Source organism: Oncorhynchus mykiss, chromosome 22 (genome assembly GCF_013265735.2).
Source record: "Oncorhynchus mykiss isolate Arlee chromosome 22, USDA_OmykA_1.1, whole genome shotgun sequence".
NCBI lineage: Eukaryota > Metazoa > Chordata > Actinopteri > Salmoniformes > Salmonidae > Oncorhynchus > Oncorhynchus mykiss.
Genome location: NC_048586.1, coordinates 33,977,496 through 33,998,930, shown reverse-complemented (window position 1 = coordinate 33,998,930; position 21,435 = coordinate 33,977,496). Strand labels below are relative to the sequence as shown.

The window sequence follows — 21,435 nt, the reverse complement described above, 5'->3', positions numbered from 1 at the left end:
AAGATATTACATTTTTTATGTCCGTTGGTAGGATATATTGTACGTGCTCTCAGATCGTCCCATTTATTTTCCAGCGATTGAATGTTAGCTAGCAGAATGGAAGGTAAGGGCAGATTAGACACTCGTCGCCTGATCCTCACAAGGCATCCTGATCTCTTTCCGCAAATCCTACATTTCTTTTTCCAGCGAATCACGGGGATCTGGGCCTGGGCAGGTGTCCGTAGTATATCCCTCGCGTCCGACATATTGAAGAAGAACTCCTCGTCCAATTTGAGGTGAGTAATCTCAGTTCTGATGTCCAGAAGTTATTTTCGGTCATAACAGACGAAGCAGCAACGTTATGTACAAAAGAAGTTACGAGCAACGCGAAAAAACAAACAACATTTTATAGTTGGTTTAGAGCCGATAAGACCCTCCGGCGCCAAGTGAAGTCATGTTAGACATTATACCGAATCATGTTCCCAGAAACTTCCACCAAAATGTGTGGAAGGACTGATGGACCAACGCATCAAACTTGGCCTTCTAGATTAGGGTTAGGTTTAAAATCACATTTTAACTAGATCAATTGTGGAAATTGTCAGGGTTTAGCTATAATTATGACTTTGTGGGTGTGTGAACTAGTGACAACCATGTTTTTGCTAGCAAAGGACATAGCCTGGTGACAAAATGTTTACTTAGTATGGTCACTCCCATATTATTCTATGGTCACTCCCACTAAGGCCAACTTTGAACGGTTGATATTCCAGGCGTACATGTGCTGTATGTGCAATAGCCTGGGGACGACGTTACACCAAGAAATACTTACCTTGTTGAAAGCCCCCAACATAAAGAAATAGAAAGTGGCTTTCTTCTAGAACCAAGTTACATGTTCCTCAGTACACAAACACAACAATATAACAAGCCATAATGTTTGGTGCTGGGCCCAGTCACGTCTTTGACACTTTCACCCAACACCTGCTGAAAGATCAGCCACAAAATTGTAACAGGTAGTAATCAAGCCTCATGTTGGATTTCTCTAAATCATCTTGGTGCACACACACACACACACACACAAAATGAGAAATTGAGATTATGTGTGCTACTGATTGAACTCAGCCAGCAGCTCCTGAAGAGGAAGATCACCATGGTTGGCACAGTTAGAAAGAACAAGCCTGAGCTTCCCCCCTGCACTCCTCACAACAAGGGGAGAGAGGCCTTCACCCCCGTCACTCTAGTTTCTTACCTCCCAAAGAGGAACAAGAATATGGTCCTCCTGAGCACACAGCACAAAACGTCTGAGATCAGTGATCGTGAGGACAGGAAGCCAGCTATCATCCTGGACTACAACCACAACAAAGGAGGCGTGGAAAACCTGGACAATGGGATTATAACTTACAGCTGCAGGAGGATAACTGCTCAGTCGCCCCTGGCCATCTTCCATAACATACCTGATTTGTCCTCATACAATTCCTTTCTGATATAGAACAAGATCAACCCTACCTGGATGCCTGATAAGTGAAACAAGAGGAGGGTGTTCCTGGAGAAGCTGGGAAAGGCACTTGTAACCCCACACATTCAAAGAAGGGAGCGCCTCCCCTGCACAAGAGCCTCTGCAGCGCTTGTGAAAGCTATTCAGGGGGCTGAATCTTGAATCAACTTAAGGCTGCAGCTGGGGCAGGCAAGAATAGGAGATGCCAATTCTGCCCACTAAAGAAGAACTGTAAAACAAATACTATGTGCTGCACATGTGAGAAATACATCTGCAAAGTCCATGCACACACACTTGCATACTGTCCTACATGTGCTAATTAGGGTTGATTGATTTATGTTCTTCATGTTTTTGCTTTGTAAATATTATCTTATTCTTATTTATTGTTGTTGTTTATACCCCTTGTGGGTGGGGGAATTGGTTAAAAAAAATGGGAGAAGAATAGTATTCTGTGGTTGAATTCGTTATTGTAAGTATATAAGAATATATCACTATGTTGCCTAAAAAATAAAAACTGTTATTGTTTCCCTTAAATAAAATGGATTCAAAACTACTTTCTGCATATTTCTGCTCATTTCTTAGGCTATACAAGTGCTATCTCATGCTTGAAAAAAATCATGTTTACACCTATGCAGTACCTTTAGCAATACTAATAATGAACCTCTACTTTAGTAAATAAAAAAAATACTCTAAGTTGGGAGATGGGAAGCTCCTTTAGATTCATATTATTATATTCCTCTTTCATTTGCAAAAATTATGACATGACAATGAGACGTGACTGTATCTAGGGGGATTGTTGACCCTGCAAGCTAGCTAAATTGAATTATCTTGCTAGCTAACTAGCTAGTGATTGCTGTAAAGTCACAGAAATTATTTGAAAAAACAAGGTAGCTTTGTAATCTAACTCAGCACTTAACTACTACAAATTAATATAAATTACAATAAATGTATTATTAACTTACACATTTTTTGCTATCCAATGGCACCACAAGTGGACATTTGATTTGGGAACTCATCACATGTTCTCTTACTGCATTACAGAAACGCTGCTAACTAAACTTAGTGCAGGGCATGCACACTGAATTACAGGGCAACTACACCCAAAACTGAAAGTTTTGTAGATTTTCCCCAGAACTCAAAAGCCATCCGCTGATGTGGGTTAATTAAGCATTGTTGCGTACATAGAAAATCCAATTTCCTCTATTAAAAAAAGTGAGAAAAATTGTGGGAAAAGCAGAGACGTTTTGGGGAAATACAAAACATGGAAAAACAAATAAAATTAGCAGACAATTTTACCCAAAGGAACTTAGTCATGCGTGCATACATTTTTATGTATACTGTAGACGGTCCCAGCAATCGAACCCACTACCCTGGTGTTTGCAATGCTCTTCCATGACAAGGTTATAAACGCTTTGTGAAGCCTCAATTGAATATGATGTACAAAGCCTTTATTAAGTGTTGCTTGTGCAACCATTAATAACGCACAGGTTTATGTCATGTTTGACATAGTGGGTTACGTCACATTCGACATTGGTGGTTATGGCACACAGTTATGCCAAATTTATGAATCCTTTACTTGCACGCGCACACACACACACACACGATAGGGAGGTTGTTGTTAGGAAGAGACACAGACGTTGTCTTTGCTCTGTGTGGGTAGAGAGATGTAAATCTGATTTTTTTTAATGTCTTTACTTTCTCATGTTGTGGTTCCGCAATTTCACGGCCCAGTGTCTTCAAGCATACTGAGAATCAATTTAAAAACTCTATTGGTCTCTTTTTGTTGACATTTATAACTTAGAAAATGTCTTGATCTCAAGTATAAATCAACCAAATGTTACCAACTTCTTTACCAATGGCCATTTGGGACTAGCATTGCAAATACAACTAAATTCTCTGGTTTCCCCAAATCCCGGTTGGAGGACTTCCGGAATCAGCAGAGAATAAGCAGGATTTCTGGACAACCAGGCAATTTATTGAAAGTTCCCGTAATTTTGCTACCCTTTTTGGGATGAAGCCATGGTGTGTTACTACTCTGTTGGACTTTCAATTGACATCTTGTTTCATCTCGTTTCTCAGAAAACAAATCGATAAGAGACCCAGTCAGGCTTTCAGCGCCATACTGTGATCCTCTGTGGCTCCAAAATGTGTCTTCGACAGGCCTGAGTAGATCAGCGTTGGTATCAGAGTATCTCTGTGTCTGTGTGTATTGGGATTCAGGTAAATTGGACAATTTAGTCAGCCAAGCCATAAATAGACACTTAAAAGATAGATAAAGCCCACACATGCTCAATGCAGCAGGCCTATTAATGCATGTAACTGAGTTTAGTGGCGGTCAGTGACATTTAAGATGAGGGAGGACATTATTATTATTTTTTTCATTTTTTATAAGCATTATTTCTATTAGAGCATATTGGATGACTGTCATTCATATTTCATTCACCCAGCTCAATGTAACATTGATTGGTGTAGGCTACTACATGATACTCAAATTTTCCCAATACCTATCATGAGGTTACTACAACCTAGCCTATGAATTGAAGTTTACAACATAGGTGCACAGGTCGAGAGAAAATTTTGAGTAGTCAAGGTGATAGTCAGTAACACTTGCACACTCTTGCCTGCATCTGGCTGATCTAGGGCGTAATCATTAGCCAAAAGTTGCAAGCGATAGTTTCAATTGGACAAATGCAGGTATGTTTATCCCTGTTTCATTCCATTTGCTTCCTTTTAAGATTTTTTTTTCAACAGAATGGGCGGAATGAATACACCTCTGATCACACACAAACACAGTACAGTTTCATAGCAGCCACATACAAACAGCAAGATAATTTTGCTAGTTGTAAAATTACTTCAAGCATCTACACACTCTCCTCCTCTCACCTTTTCCCTTCGCTTGTGGACTTCAGTGCACAACACACCACTGTCTGTGACCAGGTGAAAAAACTTTCATATCATAACCGCTAACCTCTAAACACAGGCTACATTGTTTTCCCCATATTAGCTAATGTCATAGATAGTCAACATATCTAATAAAATGAAGAGTTCCATTATTGGATAGCCATAGCCAGCGAGCTAACATAGCATCCCTCTCTTTTGAGCGGGGTGTTTGAGTAGGCTAAACTAGCTACAATACCTGCATTCGCTAGCTAAGTGAAAGTGAAAAATAATACAACTAAATATAGCTCTCTATCTTTCTCTTGCATCTCTTGAATCTTTTGAGAAATTAGCTTGTTCAAAACTGTTAAACTATTGTCTTTCGCTCTCTTTGAGTCTACTCACCATATGAGTAGTTATGCACTGCAGTGCTAGCTAGCTGTAGCTTATGGCTTCAGTACTAAATTAATTATCTGATCCTTTGATTGGGTGGACAAAATGTCAGTTCATGCAGCAAAAGTTCTGATAGGTTGGAGGACGTCCTCCGGAAGTTGTCATAATTACTGTGCAAGTCTATGGAAGGGGGGGAGAACCATGATCATCCTAGATTTGTATTGAAGTCAATGTACCCAGGTGTGATAACATGCGTCTTGGTGAGAGGTGTAGGAGTCAGGCGCAGGAGAGCAGGGATGTCTGAGAAGCGTGTTTAATAATATAGTCCACCAATACAAAACGGCACAGACAAAAATTCCAAAACTACGCTCTCGAATACTCAGAAACTCGTGCAAACGCACGGAGGAACAAACACAGTTCCGACACTTTACATACACGTGCGTAATAGCGAAAAAACAACAAACATCAAATACAATCGAGCGCAATACACACAAGTCTAATCCTGCACGAATTACGGCAGGTAACAGGTGCCCTATATACCCACAGAAATCAAAGCAATTGAAAACCAGGTGTGAAAAGGAACACAGACAAAACAACCAGAAAAAGAAAAAGGGATCGGTAGCGGCTAGAAAACCGGCGACGCCGAGCACCGAGCGCCGCCCGAACAGGGAGAGGAGTTACCTTTGGTAGAAGTCGTGACACCAGGGGAGGACAGAAATTAGCTATCCTCCGGCTACACGATGGTGACACCCTACAGAGTGCTGTTGAGGCTACAGTAGACCTTTATTATAAGACAGTGTCTTTTAATCAATTATTTGGTGAAGTGATTATATTTAGAATATCTTTATCTAAAAACGATACCTTTTTCAATGTTTCACTATTTACATTTTTATGAAATTCACTGAGGAGGATGGTCCTCTTCTGAAGAGCCTCCACTGGTGAGTTTGACGTGTCATCACGTCCATCTTATAAATAGCAAAGTGGATCACGGAAGTGTTTCTGTGACACTTCAGAGATGACATTGTTTGGAATGCTGTAAAGTATAACCATTGTCAGAGCTGGTGCTGGTCCCAATCTCTTCCTTTTCGTTTATTAGGCGTATGTGTGTTTTCCAGAAAGGTTTGACGCTATCTTCTGCCTAGACAGTTGGGTAAAAAACAGTTTTGGGGAGTAGTGAAATACATAGTAATTGCTGGTAATTGAGCTAAATTGAAATCTAGTTAGTGTTTGTAGTAGGCTAAATTACATTTTCAGTAGGCTAAATGACATATTCTGTTAACATCTGACCCCAAAATGATCTGTTCTTGAAATTTGTAGTCTAGGACATTTCAGATTGATATATGATTTTTTTTACGAAATAGGTTGGATGTAGTGAACTACCTTTTAGTTAAGCTACACTAAATCTACTCTTAAGAAGACCATAGTTTACTTAACTTCTTCCAGTCTGGAGTAATTGGTAGCTTGACAACCTGTATCATATATGGACTGTTGAGAGAGACTTGTGTTTTGATCTGAGATGTAAGCTGCAGAGTATGTGTCAGGACGACTCAAATGATATGAGAGAACAACTACAGTTTAAAAAAAAAAAAATTGCAGCCAGCTTTGAAAGCATGTCACAATGATGGTTCAGACAAGACGGCAAGACACGTTACATTTGACAAACTCATGTTAGGTCTATGGCATGCTGCTGCTCACCCTCGATTGCATTCTGGTTGTGAAATACAATGCAATCCCCTCCGCTGTCTGTGTGAGATATGCAGCAGCAGCGCCAAGACTTAAAACCGGGCCTGCTCCTGTAACTCTCAGACATCCTCTCTCTCTCTGTCTCTCTCTCTCCATGTTTGTGTGTCATCCCATCTCTGTGTCTCTCTTTCTCCATGTGTGTCTGTATCTCCCTCTCTGTGTGTCTCCCTCTCTATGTCTGTCTGTCTGTCTGTCTCTCTCTCTCTCTCTGTGTCACTCTCTGTATGTGTGTGTGTGTGTGTGTGTCTCTCTCTGTGTGTGCCTTATGCATGAAGAGACATTCTGTACAACCTCAGCGGAGATGATGACATTAGGTCATTGGCACCTTTTTTCATAGTGCACTATATAGGGAATAGGATACCATTTGGGACAGACACTATATCTACAGACCTGTCAGAAAGTTTGTAATTGTGGGCACTGAGAGAAAATATTAATTTCATTAATGTATGGGTGTTATGGTTATTTCTCATGACATCATACAATAACTGTTCCTTTTGACATACAAACTGTGATGAACTGTGATATACAGTAGATCACTGGCTAAAAGGGTTAATAAATATACTTCCTTTCTTCACCTTGGATGTTCCAGACATTTCTTCATGAAATGGTTACAAGATGCGTAATCACCACATTGTGTGCCACTGGATATTGATAACTAATCCAATGACAATATTGTGTTACATTAATCAACGGCATGATCAAACAGATGTGGTCCCTGTTTTAAACAGTGTGTGACAGCATTGAGGTAAATTGCTAATTGTAACGTCCGGGGTGTAGTGGGTGAGAAGTCAGGTGCAGGAAGCAGAGAGTTCAGGGTAGTGCTAATACCTTTTAATGCACAACAACGGTGAACATACGCCAACCCCACGAAACACGGGGCGCCCACCAAAACAAATGCCCCAAACACGGGGGACTTAAACAATCCCGCACAACCAGCAGGCGGGCCTGTACTATTTTCTACATAGAATATTAGTGAAGAACTCAAAACTATTAAATAACACATATGGAATCATGTAGTAACCAAAAAAGTATTAAACAAATCAAAACATATTTCAGATTCATCAAAGTAGCCACCCTTTGACTTTTTATTAATTTATATTATTTAACGATGCAAGTCAGTTAACTCATGGAACTCCCTCTCCCGGATCCGGGAGAATTGTCATCAACTGACAGTAATTACCATAAAGCAACGGACAAAAAATATTACTAGAAAATATTCATATTCATGAAATCACAAGTGAAATATATTGAAACACAGCTTAGCCTTTTGTTAATCACCCTGTCATCGCCAGATTTTGAAATTATGCTTCACAGCCAAAGCAAGACAAGCATTTGTGTGTTTATCGATAGCCTAGCATAGCATTATGCCTAGCTAGCATCAGGCAACCTGGTCAAGAAAATCAGAAAAGCAATCAAATTAAATCGTTTACCTTTGATGTGCTTCGGATGTTTTCACTCACGAGACTCCCAGTTAGATAGCAAATGTTCCTTTTTTCCAAAAATATTATTTTTGTAGCCTAACTCCGTTAGTTCTTCACGTTTGGCTGAGAATTCGGCCGGAAATTGTAATATTGACAGAAACATGGCAAACGTTGTTTATAATCAATCCTCAAGGTGTTTTTCAAATATCTATTCGATAATATATCAACCGGGACAGCTGTATTCTCAGTAAGACCGGGAGGAAAAATAGCTACCTCTGTCTATTACGCAAGAATTACTCTGAGAGCCCTCAGCCGGACACTTACGCAATGTAGTCGTTTACGGTCATTCTTCAACATGAAACTACGTCAAAATGCTGTAGACACCTTGGGGAATACGTAGAAAAAGGAATCTGGTTGATAGCCCATTCACTGCTCAATAGGGACGCATCGAAACACAGAGCTTTCAAAACATGAGTCACTTCCTGATTGGATTTTTCTCAGGCTTTCACCTGCAAAATCAGTTCTGTTATACTCACAGACAATATTTTTACAGTTTTGGAAACTATAAAGTGTTTTCTATCCTTATTTGCATATTCTAGCACCTTGTCCTGACAAAATAGCCCGTTTACTTTGGGAACGTTATTTTTCCAAAAGTTAAAATAGTGCCCCCTATCTTCAAGAGGTTTAAGAACAAACTCTTTGTTTACAACTACGGCCTACCAAAGAACAGTGGATTAACTGCCTTGTTCGGTTCAGGGATTTTATCCAGCAACCTTTTGGTTACTGGCCCACCGCTCTAACCACTAGGCTACCTGCCTTGATGACAGCTTTGAAGACTCTTGGCATTCTCTCAACCAGCTACATGAGGTAGTCACCTGGAATGATTTTCCAACAGTCTTGAAGGGTGATTGTGGAGGCCAGGTCATCTGATGAATGACTCCATCACTCTCCTTCTTGGTCACATAGCCCTTACACAGCCCGGAGGTGTGTTTAGGGTCAGTGTCCTTTGAAAAAACAAATGATAGTCCCACTAAGCGCAAACTAGATGGGATGGTGTATCGCTGCAGAATAGTGTTGTAGCCATGCTGGTTAAGTATGCCTTCCCACACCTCCTCCTCCATGCTTCACCGTGGGAACCACAAATGCGGATATAATACTTTAACTTCCTCTCACAAAGACAGGCTGGTTGGAAAGAAAGGACAGATTTCCACCAGTCTGATGTCCATTGCTCGTGTTTCTTGGCCCAAGCAAGTCTCTTCTTTTTGGTGTCTTTTAGTAGTGGTTTCCATGCCGCAGTTCACCCATGAAGGCCTGATTCACACAGTCACCTCTAAACAGTTGATGTTGACATTTGTCTCTTACATGAACTCTTTGAGGCACTCATTTCTGCTGCAATCTGAGGCTGGTAACTCTACTCTCTTTTGCAACTGCAAGTTCTTGAAATGTTCCGCATTGACTGACCTTCATATCTTGAAGTATTTATGGACTGTCATTTCTCTTTGCTTATTTGAGCTCTTTTACCAAATCTTCTGTATACAACATCACAGCATAACATTTAGAAAATTACATCACTACTGACAGTGTCTTTCAATATGCCCATTTACCTGAATGAACCATTTGGGACAGGCACTACAAATTCAGCCCAATTCCCTTAGCTCGGGTCCTTATCCAGCATACCCGGAAGTTACAGAGATAGAGAGAGAGGAACAGAATTAACAAACAACACGCTCATCCACAACATAGATAAGTATAATAAATATTGCTTATATTAAATATGAACACTGACAAGTGTGAAATGGATGTACTAAGACAGAAGTTAACTTGTGTGTCGACCCACATTGTTACCTTATCTGATTTTGGAGCAGGGAAGAGTGATGAATGTGTGCGTGCGTTAAAGAACCAAATGCTGCACGCGGCCGGTGACGGACTTCTATGTCACAAAGGAAAGAAATTCCACAAATTAACTTTTAATAAGGCACACCTGTTAATTGAAATGGATTCCAGGTGACCTCATGAGGCTGGTTGAGAGGATGCCAATAGTGTGCAAACCTCACCTAGGCATAGTGGCAACTCAAATGTAAAATTTATTTTAAAATGTATTTTGATTCGTTTAACACTTTTTTTGGTAGCAAAATGATTACATTTGTGCTATATAGTAAAAAGAAAGAAAAACCCTTCAATGAGAAGGTCTGTAAAAAATGTGTACTGGTACTGTATATATATATATATATATATATATACACAGTTGAAGTTGGAAGTTTACATGCACTTAGGTTTGAGTAGTTAAAACTTGTTTTTCAACCACTCCACAAATGTCTTGTTAACAAATTGTAGTTTTGGCAAGTCGGTTAGGACATCTTCTTTGTGCATGACCAAGTAATTTTCCAACAATTGTTTACAGACAGATTATTTGACTTATAATTCACTGTATCACAATTCCAGTGGGTCAGAAGTTAACATACACTAAATTGACTGTGCCTAAAGAGCTTGGAAAATTCCAGAAAATTATGTCATGGCTTTAGAAGGTTCTGATAGGCTAATTGACATAATTTGAGTCAATTGGAGGTGTACCTGTGGATGTATTTCAAGGTTGACCTTCAAACTCAGTGCCTCTTTGCTTGACATCATGGGAAAATCAAAAGAAATCAGCCAAGACCTCAGAAAAACAATTGTAGACCTCCAAAAATCTGGTTCATCCGTGGGAGCAAATTCCAAACGCCTGAAGGTATCACGTTCATCTGTACAAACAATAGCGTGCAAGTATGAACACCATGGGACCACGCAGCCGTCATACCGCTCAGGAAGGAGACGCGTTCTGTCTCCTAGAGATTAACATACTTTGGTGTGAAAAGTGCAAATCAATCACAGAACAACAGCAAAGGACCTTGTGAAGATGCTGGAGGAAACAGGTACAAAAGTGTCTATATCCACAGTAAAACGAGTCCTATATCGACATAACCTGAAAGGCCGCTCAGCAAGGAAGAAGCCACTACTCCAAAACCGTCATAAAAGCGCCAGACTACGGTTTGCAACTGCACATGGGGACAAAGATCGTACTTTTTTGGGGAAATGTGCTCAGGTCTGATGAAACAAAAAGAGAACTGTTTGGCCATAATGACCATCGTTATGTTTGGAGGGTGGCAGCATCATTTTGTGGGGCTGCTTTGCTGCACGAGGGACTGGGGCACTTCACAAAATAGATGGCATCATGAAGCAGGGAAATTATGTGGATACATTGAAGCAACATCTCAAGACATCAGTCAGGAAGTTAAAGCTTGGTCGCAAATGGGTCTTCCAAATGGACAATGACCCCAAGCATACTTCCAAAGTTGTGGCAAAATGGCTTAAGGACAGCAAAGTCAAGGTATTGGAGTGGCCATCACAAAGCCCTGACCTCAAACCTATAGAAAAGCAGAACTGATAAATCGTGTTAGAGCAAGGAGGCCTACAAACGTGACTCAGTTACACCAGCTCTGTCAGGAGGAACGGGCCAAAATTCACCCAACTTATTGTGGGAAGCTTGTCCGAAACGTTTGATCCAAGATAAACAATTTTAAGGCAATGCTACCAAATAGAAATTGAGTGTATGTAAACTTCTGACCCTCTGGGAATGTGATGAAAGAAATAAAAGCTGCTAAAAATAATTATCTCTACTATTATTCTGACATTTCACATTCTTAAAATAAGTGGTTATGCTAACTGACCTAAGACAAGGAATTTTTACTAGTATTAAAAGTCAGGAAATGTGAAAAACTGTGTTTAAATGTATTCGGCTAAGGTGTAGGTAAACTTCTGACGTCAAATGTATAGTGCTTTCGGGAAGTATTCAGACCACTTGAAATGTTCCACATTTTGTTACATTACAGCCTATTCTAAAATTGATTAAATAAAATAAAAATCCTCATCAATCTACATACAATACCCTATAAGTTTAGCTAAAAATGTAAATAAAGACTGAAATACCTTATTTCCATAAGTATTCAGACCCTTGAGCTCAGGTGGATCCTATTTCTATTGATCATCCTTGAGATGTTTTTTCAACTTGATTGGAGTCCACCTGTGGTAAATTCAATTGGCTGGACATGATTTGGAAAAGCACACACCTATCTTTATAAGGTTCCACAGTTGACATTGCATGTCAGAGAAAAAACCAAGCCATGAGGTCGAAGGAATTATTTGTAGAGCTCCAAGACAGAGTTGTGTTGAGGCACAGATCTGGGGAAGAGTACCCAAAATGTTCTGCAGCATTGAAGGTCCCCAAGAACACAGTGGCCTCCATCATTCTTAAATGAAAGGAGTTTGGAACCACCAAGACTCTTCCTAGAGCTGGCCGACCTGCCAAACTGAGCAATCGGGGGAGAAGGGCCTTGGTCAGGGAGGTGACCAAGAACCTGATGGTCACTCTAACAGAGCTCTAGAGTTCCTCTGTGGAGGAAAACCTTCCAGAAGAACAACCATCTCTGCTGCTCTGATGAAACCAAGATTGAGCTCTTTGGCCTGAATGCCAAGCGTCACATCTGCAGAAAACCTGGCACCATTCCTACGGTGAAGCATGGTGGTGGCAGCATCATGCTGTGGGGGTGTTTTTCAGTTGCAGGGACTGGGAGACTAGTCAGGATCGAGGCAAAGATGAACGGAGCAAAGTACAGAGAGATCCTTGATGAAAACCTGCTCCAGGGTGCTCAGGACCTCAGACTGGGGCAAAGGTTCACCTTCCAACAGGACAATGACCCTAAGCACACAGCTAAGACAACACAGGAGTGGCTGAGGGAAAGGTCTCTGAATGTCCTTGAGTGGCCCAGCCAGAGCCCGGACTTGAACCCGATCGAACATCTCTGGAGAGACGTGAAAATAATCAAATACAATTTGATTTGATTTTATTTGAAAATAGCTGTGCAGCAATGCTCCTCATCCAACCTGACAGCGCTTGAGAAGATCTGCAGAGAAGAATGGGAGGAACTCCCCAAATACAGGTGTGCCAAGCTTGTAGCGTCATACCCAAGAAGACTCGAGGCTGTTATTGCTGCCAAAGGTGCTCCAGGAAGGTACTGAGTAAAAGGTTTGAATACTTATGTAAAATGTATTTATTCATGTATTTATGTTTTATAAATTAGCAAACATTTCTAAAAAACGTTTTGTTCTTTGTCATAATGGGTTATTATGTGTAGATTGATGAGGGGGGAAAAACGATGTAATTAATTTTAGAATAAAGCTGTAACATAACAAAATCTGGAAAAAAGTAAGGGCTCTGAATACTTTCCGAAGGCACTGTATAACTACAGTAGCTAACTGTACATTTCCAGCAGTTTTTTACGTTGTGAGTATACGCCCACTGAAAAAATCTATTGTGGCTATACTGTGTATATTGGCGTATAGCCCCCACTACACCACTGTGCACAAGTCATTTCACATCTTTGCTTTCCTTCTATCCCCTACAGAATATCAAGCCACAACATCATCAGTGACCTTAACGTAGGTGTGAAGAGGCACTCACTTAAACCTGAGGTCATGCATTCTCTCTTTTCTCTCTTCTGAAAGAGTCCATCTGAGGTTAATGATAACCGTTTGTGTGGCAAAATAATTTAGCTTAATGGTGTGGGAAAAAGTTTAAAAAATGAGTTGGAGACTAGATGCTGAATACTAGGAAGAGAGATGGCCTTGTGGTTTGGAGCTGTTTTTCTAATGAGTGGTTTTGTGATACAATTCTCCATGTTTTAATTTTTACATGGTTTTCAGGGACAGTAGTTCCTATATATCAGCGATAATCCTAGTTTCTTTAAATTTTTACTGTGAGTGAAGTTATCTTCTCCCAGACTATTTTGAGCGAGAGAGAGAGAGAGAGAGAGGGGGAGAAAGAGAGAGAGAGAGAGAGAGAGAGAGAGAGAGAGAGAGAGAGATGTGAGATGTGAGATGTGAGGGTGGTTTGGGGGCTTGTAACGGTTTCCCCTCCACTTCAAACACCACCATGAACAGTGGAAACTTCCCCTACCCTACATCACTCTCAGGGTGGGTGTCTACTGACTGTCAGACTTCAAATCAAAATCCAGGAGCTACTGTGAAAAATAAACACGGAGGTTAACACTTGTTAACACAAATGCTATCTTGCAGCAAAAAAAAAGAAAATCAACCAAAAAAAGTGTGAAATCTTCAATTTTGGAATCATAGGCTCCTCTCATCTGAATCATTTTTTTGTTCTAATTCTATATATTACATTTTATATATGTTTCTGACAGTTTAATATCCTACGTTCCTACTAAACATTTCTGAAATAATAATCCAAAACATATTTTAATTAATACAAATGTTCAGGACACAATCGATATATCACACTGCATCACAAATGATATATGCACATACGATTCATTCATGTTATGTATTATATTAATCCATATAGTTAATAAACATTGAGAAACATATGTAAGTATTTATAATGGCTTAAATATGTATATTAATTAGGGGATTCATTATGCTAATTTCTTCATATCAAAAGTTCAGTTTAATATAACTGAAATGTTGAAAATTTATTTTATTGGGTTACGTATATATTTGCTGTGACAAAAGTGTGTCGTTATGGCTAAAGGTACTTCACATGACCTTATTTTCATTACCAGTAAGCAAGGTGTCATATCACATCTGGAGTCTTTTTGGTCATCAAATCTAAAGAGTGAAACATCTAACCACTTATTGGAAGTGACTAAGATGACCTAAAGTTTTCATCTGTGACCAAGAACAACACAAAACATGAAAACATATTTTGAATGTCACATCTCTCTCACGTTTTCTTTTTTCGTTTATTTTCATTGTGATTGTACAGCAGCTTTTAGAGCATGCGTTGACAACCGTACCTCTTGAATACTGTGCTGTACTTCAGGAGATAATTTCAGACAAGTCTGGTCTTTGCCACAGGAGGGAGCAGAGGAGGAGAATAATGAATCTACAGTACAATGCAGAGCTTCTTGCTTATACCACTTCTGACAAGAAATTATTAGAATAGATAACCAATAAGATATATAATGCATTTGTGTTTGTTTCCATGTTTTTAATGAATTAGAACTCTTAGGCAATGGCCTAAATACAGGCAAATGTGGCATCAAAAATATGTGCAAACAATTGGACTCCCATAATAATAATTAGTAGTAGTATTAATAGTAATAGTAATTTGTTTATAATATGTGTTCATGTATGTATCTTTTATATTTTTATTCATACTTAATTGTCCATTGCTTAGTAATACAATACATATTTTTATGAGTGCTGTATCAACCGTAGCCTAATTAATAAGCACTATTAGCTTTATTATTACTATGATCCTTTTATCATTTATTTATTATCATCCTAATTTGTCATATTCAATCATTGTTTTCACCATTTACTCAAAATAAAAATGCCTTACTGTTATTTTAAACTTTTTGTCAATGTGTTAAATACAAAAGCAACAGGCTGTGAAGTACTGTAATCGATTGCCGAGCAGCTACAGCACAGACAGCCAGAGAGAGAGAGATCCGTTTCTCTGTGTTAGACCAGGTTCCCAGAACAGACACTCGGCGGCTCGTCTGCTCTGCTTTCGAAGATGGAGGAAGTATTGGAGGATTAACTGTTGTTGCCTGCGGAATTTCTGTATTACATTGCATTGTATTCCAAGCAAGACATTCCAATGGGTGAACATGTGTAGTTCTTACCTCACAGCATAGGTGATGGGATTATTTAATCTCCTGCGATTATAAGGTAACGAAATAAAGAAAATAAATAGCGATAATTATATATTTATTTAGCCTACAAGGATGACAGTTTGTCTGCTATGATGATGATCTAAAATATGTCCGTGGATAAACGCTCAACATCCGACCATTGATCCAGATTCCAGACAATGCAAATCGTGCTGCAATCTACACAGACACGGAATTCAGCGAGACAGGTGCATTTCACTAATAAACATCAGACGGCTCTGGACTGCACAATGGTCGGATACCTGTTGATGCAGCAGTGGGGGCTTCTGCAAAGTCTTTCTATGACATGATTCGAAATGCTTTGAACCCAAATTGCAGTGTCAAGGGAGATACTCTCGTATTTTATTGAATTAGGCTATAGAGATAGAATGGGCACAATTATTGAGGAGACGTTTTGTCTGTTGAAATATCTTTCTACCTGCACCTGCATGTGAATGACAGGTTACTACGAGACAGCATGGACTATCAGTCTGTCATATCTCTCTTGGACTGCCCACTGACACACTCACTCTTACACCTCATCCAATACCTTTTGAATAACGATGCTTATCCGATTCCTTAGAATCCCTCGGCCAAAAATAGGCTGCTCCCTACTCCTTTTATTTGGCTAATTCCATAGGAACCGGTGGATCCAGTTATATTCTACGCTTTCTTTCTTTCTTTGTTCCTTTGTTTCTTTCATTTAGTCTAAAAGCAAGTTACATCTTCCCCGACCTGCTTTAATAAATACAAAATCCAGTAATACACAGTCTATAACTGTTGAAGTGCCCATATTTTGGCTAATCAAGGTGTACTTCATAGAATATTATAGGATACATACTGTACATAAAGGGAAGGTGCGTGCGGGCTGAGGTGAAAAAGTTGACAGGCTAGTTCAGCACAGAGGAAGTAACTACCAAAGCTACTTATTGAGGAGTGTGCTGCCATGTTCCTAAACTTTATTCAGTTTGTATGCAGGACAGGACCGTGGTATATTCAACTGAAGTTTTTATTTTAGGTGTCCTACTTTTTAAAAAGAGGAGAGTAGACTCTACATTATTAATTGTCTATCAAATACATATTAGACAACTGGGGGTTTTAATTTGTATTTTAGAACGAGGTGCGACTTCCATTGACGAAGATCACTGACTTGCACAGGGGAGACACTGAAAGGTAATATTAAGTTGAACATTTTGTCAATTTATCAAGTCTGGTTATCAGAACCATACAAATTATTATGCATTTAAAATTATTAGGCTACCATTCCTACACGAATACTTTGCGTACTAACTTTGTAACACATTTATAATAACTTAACAGCATTGTTTTTACCTAGTCGCAACAGATTAACTTTTAACTTCAATGGTCCTCATTCTGCTTACTCTTTCTGAGCGATTGATCGATAAATTGACAGGGCTACCCATTCGATTGCTCAAATCATACAATAACAGGTGGCGGCTGATTCTGTCAACATATGGCTTGATTTCGATCGTGTAATTAAAATAATCAACCCATATGTTGTTTTAAACTAAAGGGAGATCTTGGGCTGTCAGATAAGCCAACACACGTGCCACGACTGAGCGTCTAGGGACTGGTGTCCACAGCGGAGGCGCGGATTGTTGGTGCAAATACTTAAGGGCTTTCCGTTTATTGCTGACGAAGCACTTATCTCAATTGTCAAAAGTATAAAATAAAATATATTGACGGAATGTAATAACTTGTATACTTAGGCTGCTAAGCGCTCTAAACTTTAGAGTATTAACAACTATTTAGTATTTATTTATTTATTTGAATAGCCTAGTCAACCACATATGACTTTTAATTCAGCATATAGTTTTTACTATTTTTCCATAGAACATACTCTTAAAAAACAGACATGTTATCTCTCCTAGTCTTAGGTAAAACAAATATTTCCATTGTAATTGGTTTCCTAATTATTGAAGTGTTAATTATGAAGGAATATGTAGCCAAAGTGCATGCCATTTTTGATTGACTTGCTATAAATATGTCTTGTGTGATTATTATTGTATGTAGATAAAAGTGGCCATCATACACAAGACATTTGCCAAAATGTTGACATCTGTATGCTAGTTCACAGTAGAAAATGTTGACATCTGTATGCTAGTTCACAGTAGAAAATGTTTTGCTTGGTCTGTCCTCAAGATTGGGCCTTAATGCGGTTTTATTTTTACAACTGAAATATTACTTTATTGTCCTCTTGTGAGTCATACAATGCCCTACAATGTATTCATACCCCTTGACTTATTCAGCATTTTGTTGTGTTACAGCCATAATTCAAAATGGATTACCTAGATTACCTAGATTACCTACCTCTTTTGTTCTCACCCATCTATAAACAATACTCCACAATAACAATCTGAAAACATGTTTTTAGGAATTTTTTCACATTTATTGAAAATTAAATACAAAAATATTTCATTTATATAACTATTCACATCCCTCAGTCAATCCATGTTAGAATCACCTTTGGAAGCGATTACAGCTGTGAGTATTTCAGGGTACGTCTCTAAGAGCTTTGCATACCTGGATTGTACAGTATTTGCTCATTGCTTGAAAGCCATTTTCAAGTATTGCCATACATTTTCAATCAGATTTAACTCAAAACTAGCTAGGCCACTCAGGACCATTCAACATTGTCTTGGTAAGCAACTCCAGTGTATATTTGGCCTTGTGTTTTAGGTTATTGTCCTGCTGAAAGGTGAATTTGTCTTCCAGTGTCTATTGGAAAGCAGACAGAAACAGGTTTTCCTCTAGGATTGGCTGTGCTTAGCTCTATTCCGTTTATTTTTTAACCACCCCCAAAAAACTCCCTATAACATGATATAGCCACCACCATGCTTGAAAATATGAAGAGTGGTAATCAGTGATGCGTTGAGTTGGATTTGACCCAAACATAAGACTGTATTCAGGACATGAAGTTCATCTTTTTGCCACATTTTTTTTCTCCAGTTTTACTTTCGTGCCTTATTGAAAATATTTTTTGGAATATTTTTCATCCTGTACAGTCTTTTCACTCTGTCATTTAGGTTAGTATTGTGGAGTAACTACAATGTTGTTGATCCATCCTCAGTTTTCTTCTATCACAGCCATTAAACTTTGTAACTGTTTTAAAGTCACCATTGGCTTCATGGTGAAATCCCTGAGCAGTTTCCATCCTCTCTGGCAGCTGAGTTCGGAAAGACGCCTGTATCTTTGTAGTGACTGGGTCTATTGATACACCATCCAAAGTGGAATTAATAACTTCACCATGCTCAAAGGGATATTCAATGTCTGGTTTTTATGTCCTTCTTCGCAAGGCATTGAAAACCTACCTGTTTTTTTGTGGTTGAATCTGTGTTTGAAATTCACTGCTCGACTGTGGGACCTTACAGATAAATACAGATAATTGTATGTGTTAGATGATGTAGTCATTAAAAAATTATGTTAAGCACTATTATTGCACACAGAGTGAGTCCATGCAACTTATTATGTGACTTGTTAAGCATGATTTTACTCCTGAACTTATTTAAGATTGCCATCACAGTTGGATTGAATACATATTGACTCAAGACATTTAAACTTTTCATTTTTCATACATTTGTAAAAAATGTCGAAGAACATTATTTCACTTTAAAATATGGGGTATTGAATGTAGGCCAGTGACAAAAACAATGTAATTAAATACATTTTAAATTCAGGCTGTAACACAACAAAATGTCGGAAAAGTCAAGGGGTGTGAATACTTTCTGAAGGTACAACGCTTATTTAATCTCAGGTGACCTGACCAGACATAACAAAAACATCTAGGAAAGCAGAGAGAGTAAACCTGGAACTGGACTGTCCAATTTAGCTGTGACATTTGACTGCAGAAAAGGACATATTCAGTATTTCAGAAGTTCAGGATAATTACAAACACACACACACACGCACACGCACATGCACACGCACACACGCACACGCACAATGAACATACACTGACACTTACAAAACATTAGGAATACCTTCCTAATAATGAATTGCACCCTATTTTGCCCTTAGAACAGTCTCAATTCATCGGGTCTACAAGGTGACGAAAGCATTCCACAGGGATGCTGGCCCATGTTGACTCCAATGCTTCCCCCAGTTGTGTCAAGTTGGCTGGACGTCCTTTCGGTGGTGGACCATTCTTGATACACACGGAAACTGTTGAGTGTGAAAAAAACAGCAGCGTTGCAGTTCTTGACACACTCAAACCGGTGTAACTGGCACCTACAACCATACCCCGTTCAAAGGCACTGAAATATTTTGTCTTTCACCCCCTGAATGGCAAACATACACAATCCAAGTCTCAATTGTATCAAGGCTTAAAAGTCTCCTCCACTTCATCTACACTGATTGCAATGGATTTAACAAGTGACATCAATAAAGGATCATAGCTTTCACCTGGATTCACCTGGACCAGTCTATGTCATGGAAACAGCAGGTGTTCCTAATGTTTTGTACACTGAGTGTACATGTAAACATCAATAGTATACAATCTCACCTGAACCTCCAACAGATAATACATGTATACAAAATGTCACCCTGATCGCAGACATGAAATTGGCCAGTGGTGGTATGCACCATATTACTATTCTCTATACTACTATTACTATATTTCATTTGAGTTTAAGGCCTTTTGTTCAGAGGGTCTGAAACTACTAGAACTGGGAACATTGGTCTTCTGACTCTATGTACATTTGTAACCCATAATATAGTTTGAGCTCGATATATTTGTTACTTCTCTAATCGCGCAACTTTCTATGAGCCACTGTATTCTATTCAGAGGCTAACACTTTACAATCCACCAGCACTTCAGCAGCATTTTGGGAAGTTGAACCATAGAGTTTTATGTTGCAGGGATGCTAGATTAAAGTATTTCGGAACCTCAAAAGCCAAAACTAAAACACGTGCATCTTTGTCTTCATATTGAACTCTGTATCATGTTTGTACATTCTCAAATGTTATCAGTGATAGATTTTATTGATTTATTTTCACTCAACTTTCATTGTAATATATTTGTTAAATAATAATCATGCCTGTTTCAAAATCAATGTATCCTCTAATTCGGCATTTCTAAATATTTATAATCATTCATAATGGCTCATTCATTAAATCTATTACAAACTGTTACCTAAAGTAATGTACAAATAAATCACTCCAACCAAACAGTATACACTGTTTTATTCCATTAGGATTTAGAAGAGGTTAGAAGGAGAGTAAGCACTGTGGTACAGCTGGAGTGCTCTAACTTGCTGTTTCTTTTTGATACCTACAGCTCTCCCCCAACTATGGAAACAGAGGCAACTGATGTATACTCTGCAAGTAGGTCAACTCTTCAATCACGCTCTAACCAAAATAATATTGACATATAACTCTTAAAAGTCTTTAAACGGTTTGTGACATCGTGTTTTAAGTTGTGGATACTGGATGTGTCTCTTATTCACCATTTTATGTAGTTTTTTTAATGTTGTTTTATGGTCTTTCTAATCAATTTTCCACATTTTGAGGCCGTTTTTGTCATCATTTTGGTTATAATCCAACTATAATTAGTATTTAGTCCAGTCTCCTCTTTCATTTCTGGTTGTTTCTGAGAGTTATTGATTCCTAAAGTGGTTTTATGCTAAAGCAATCAGACATTTGAGAATGTCATGATGTTGTGATGTTTTGCACAGCTGAGTTATGGTCAAAGGTATGGGGCAAGGCTGAGGCCACACTATTTTTTAACAAATACAGTTGACTCTCATACAGATATGGAAGTGTACGCAAGGATAGGTGAACGTGTTCCACACAGCTGAGATGAGGAAGT

The 21,435-nt window shown here is 38.8% G+C and overlaps 1 protein-coding gene across 3 annotated transcripts in view; it reads left to right on the top strand.

Moving 5' to 3' along the window:
- The first annotated feature begins 15,428 nt into the window (after positions 1 to 15,428).
- Positions 15,429 to 21,435, top strand: part of LOC110502093 (zinc finger protein Helios-like) — a 32,450-nt gene continuing 26,443 nt past the window's right edge. For 2 of the 3 annotated variants that reach the window (XM_036959166.1, XM_036959164.1), the window contains exons 1-2: positions 15,634 to 16,781; positions 20,905 to 20,951. In XM_036959166.1, coding sequence (XP_036815061.1) covers positions 20,918 to 20,951 — 34 coding nt within the window. In that variant the 5' untranslated portion in view covers positions 15,634 to 16,781; positions 20,905 to 20,917. The other variant, XM_036959165.1, reaches the window with a different exon arrangement.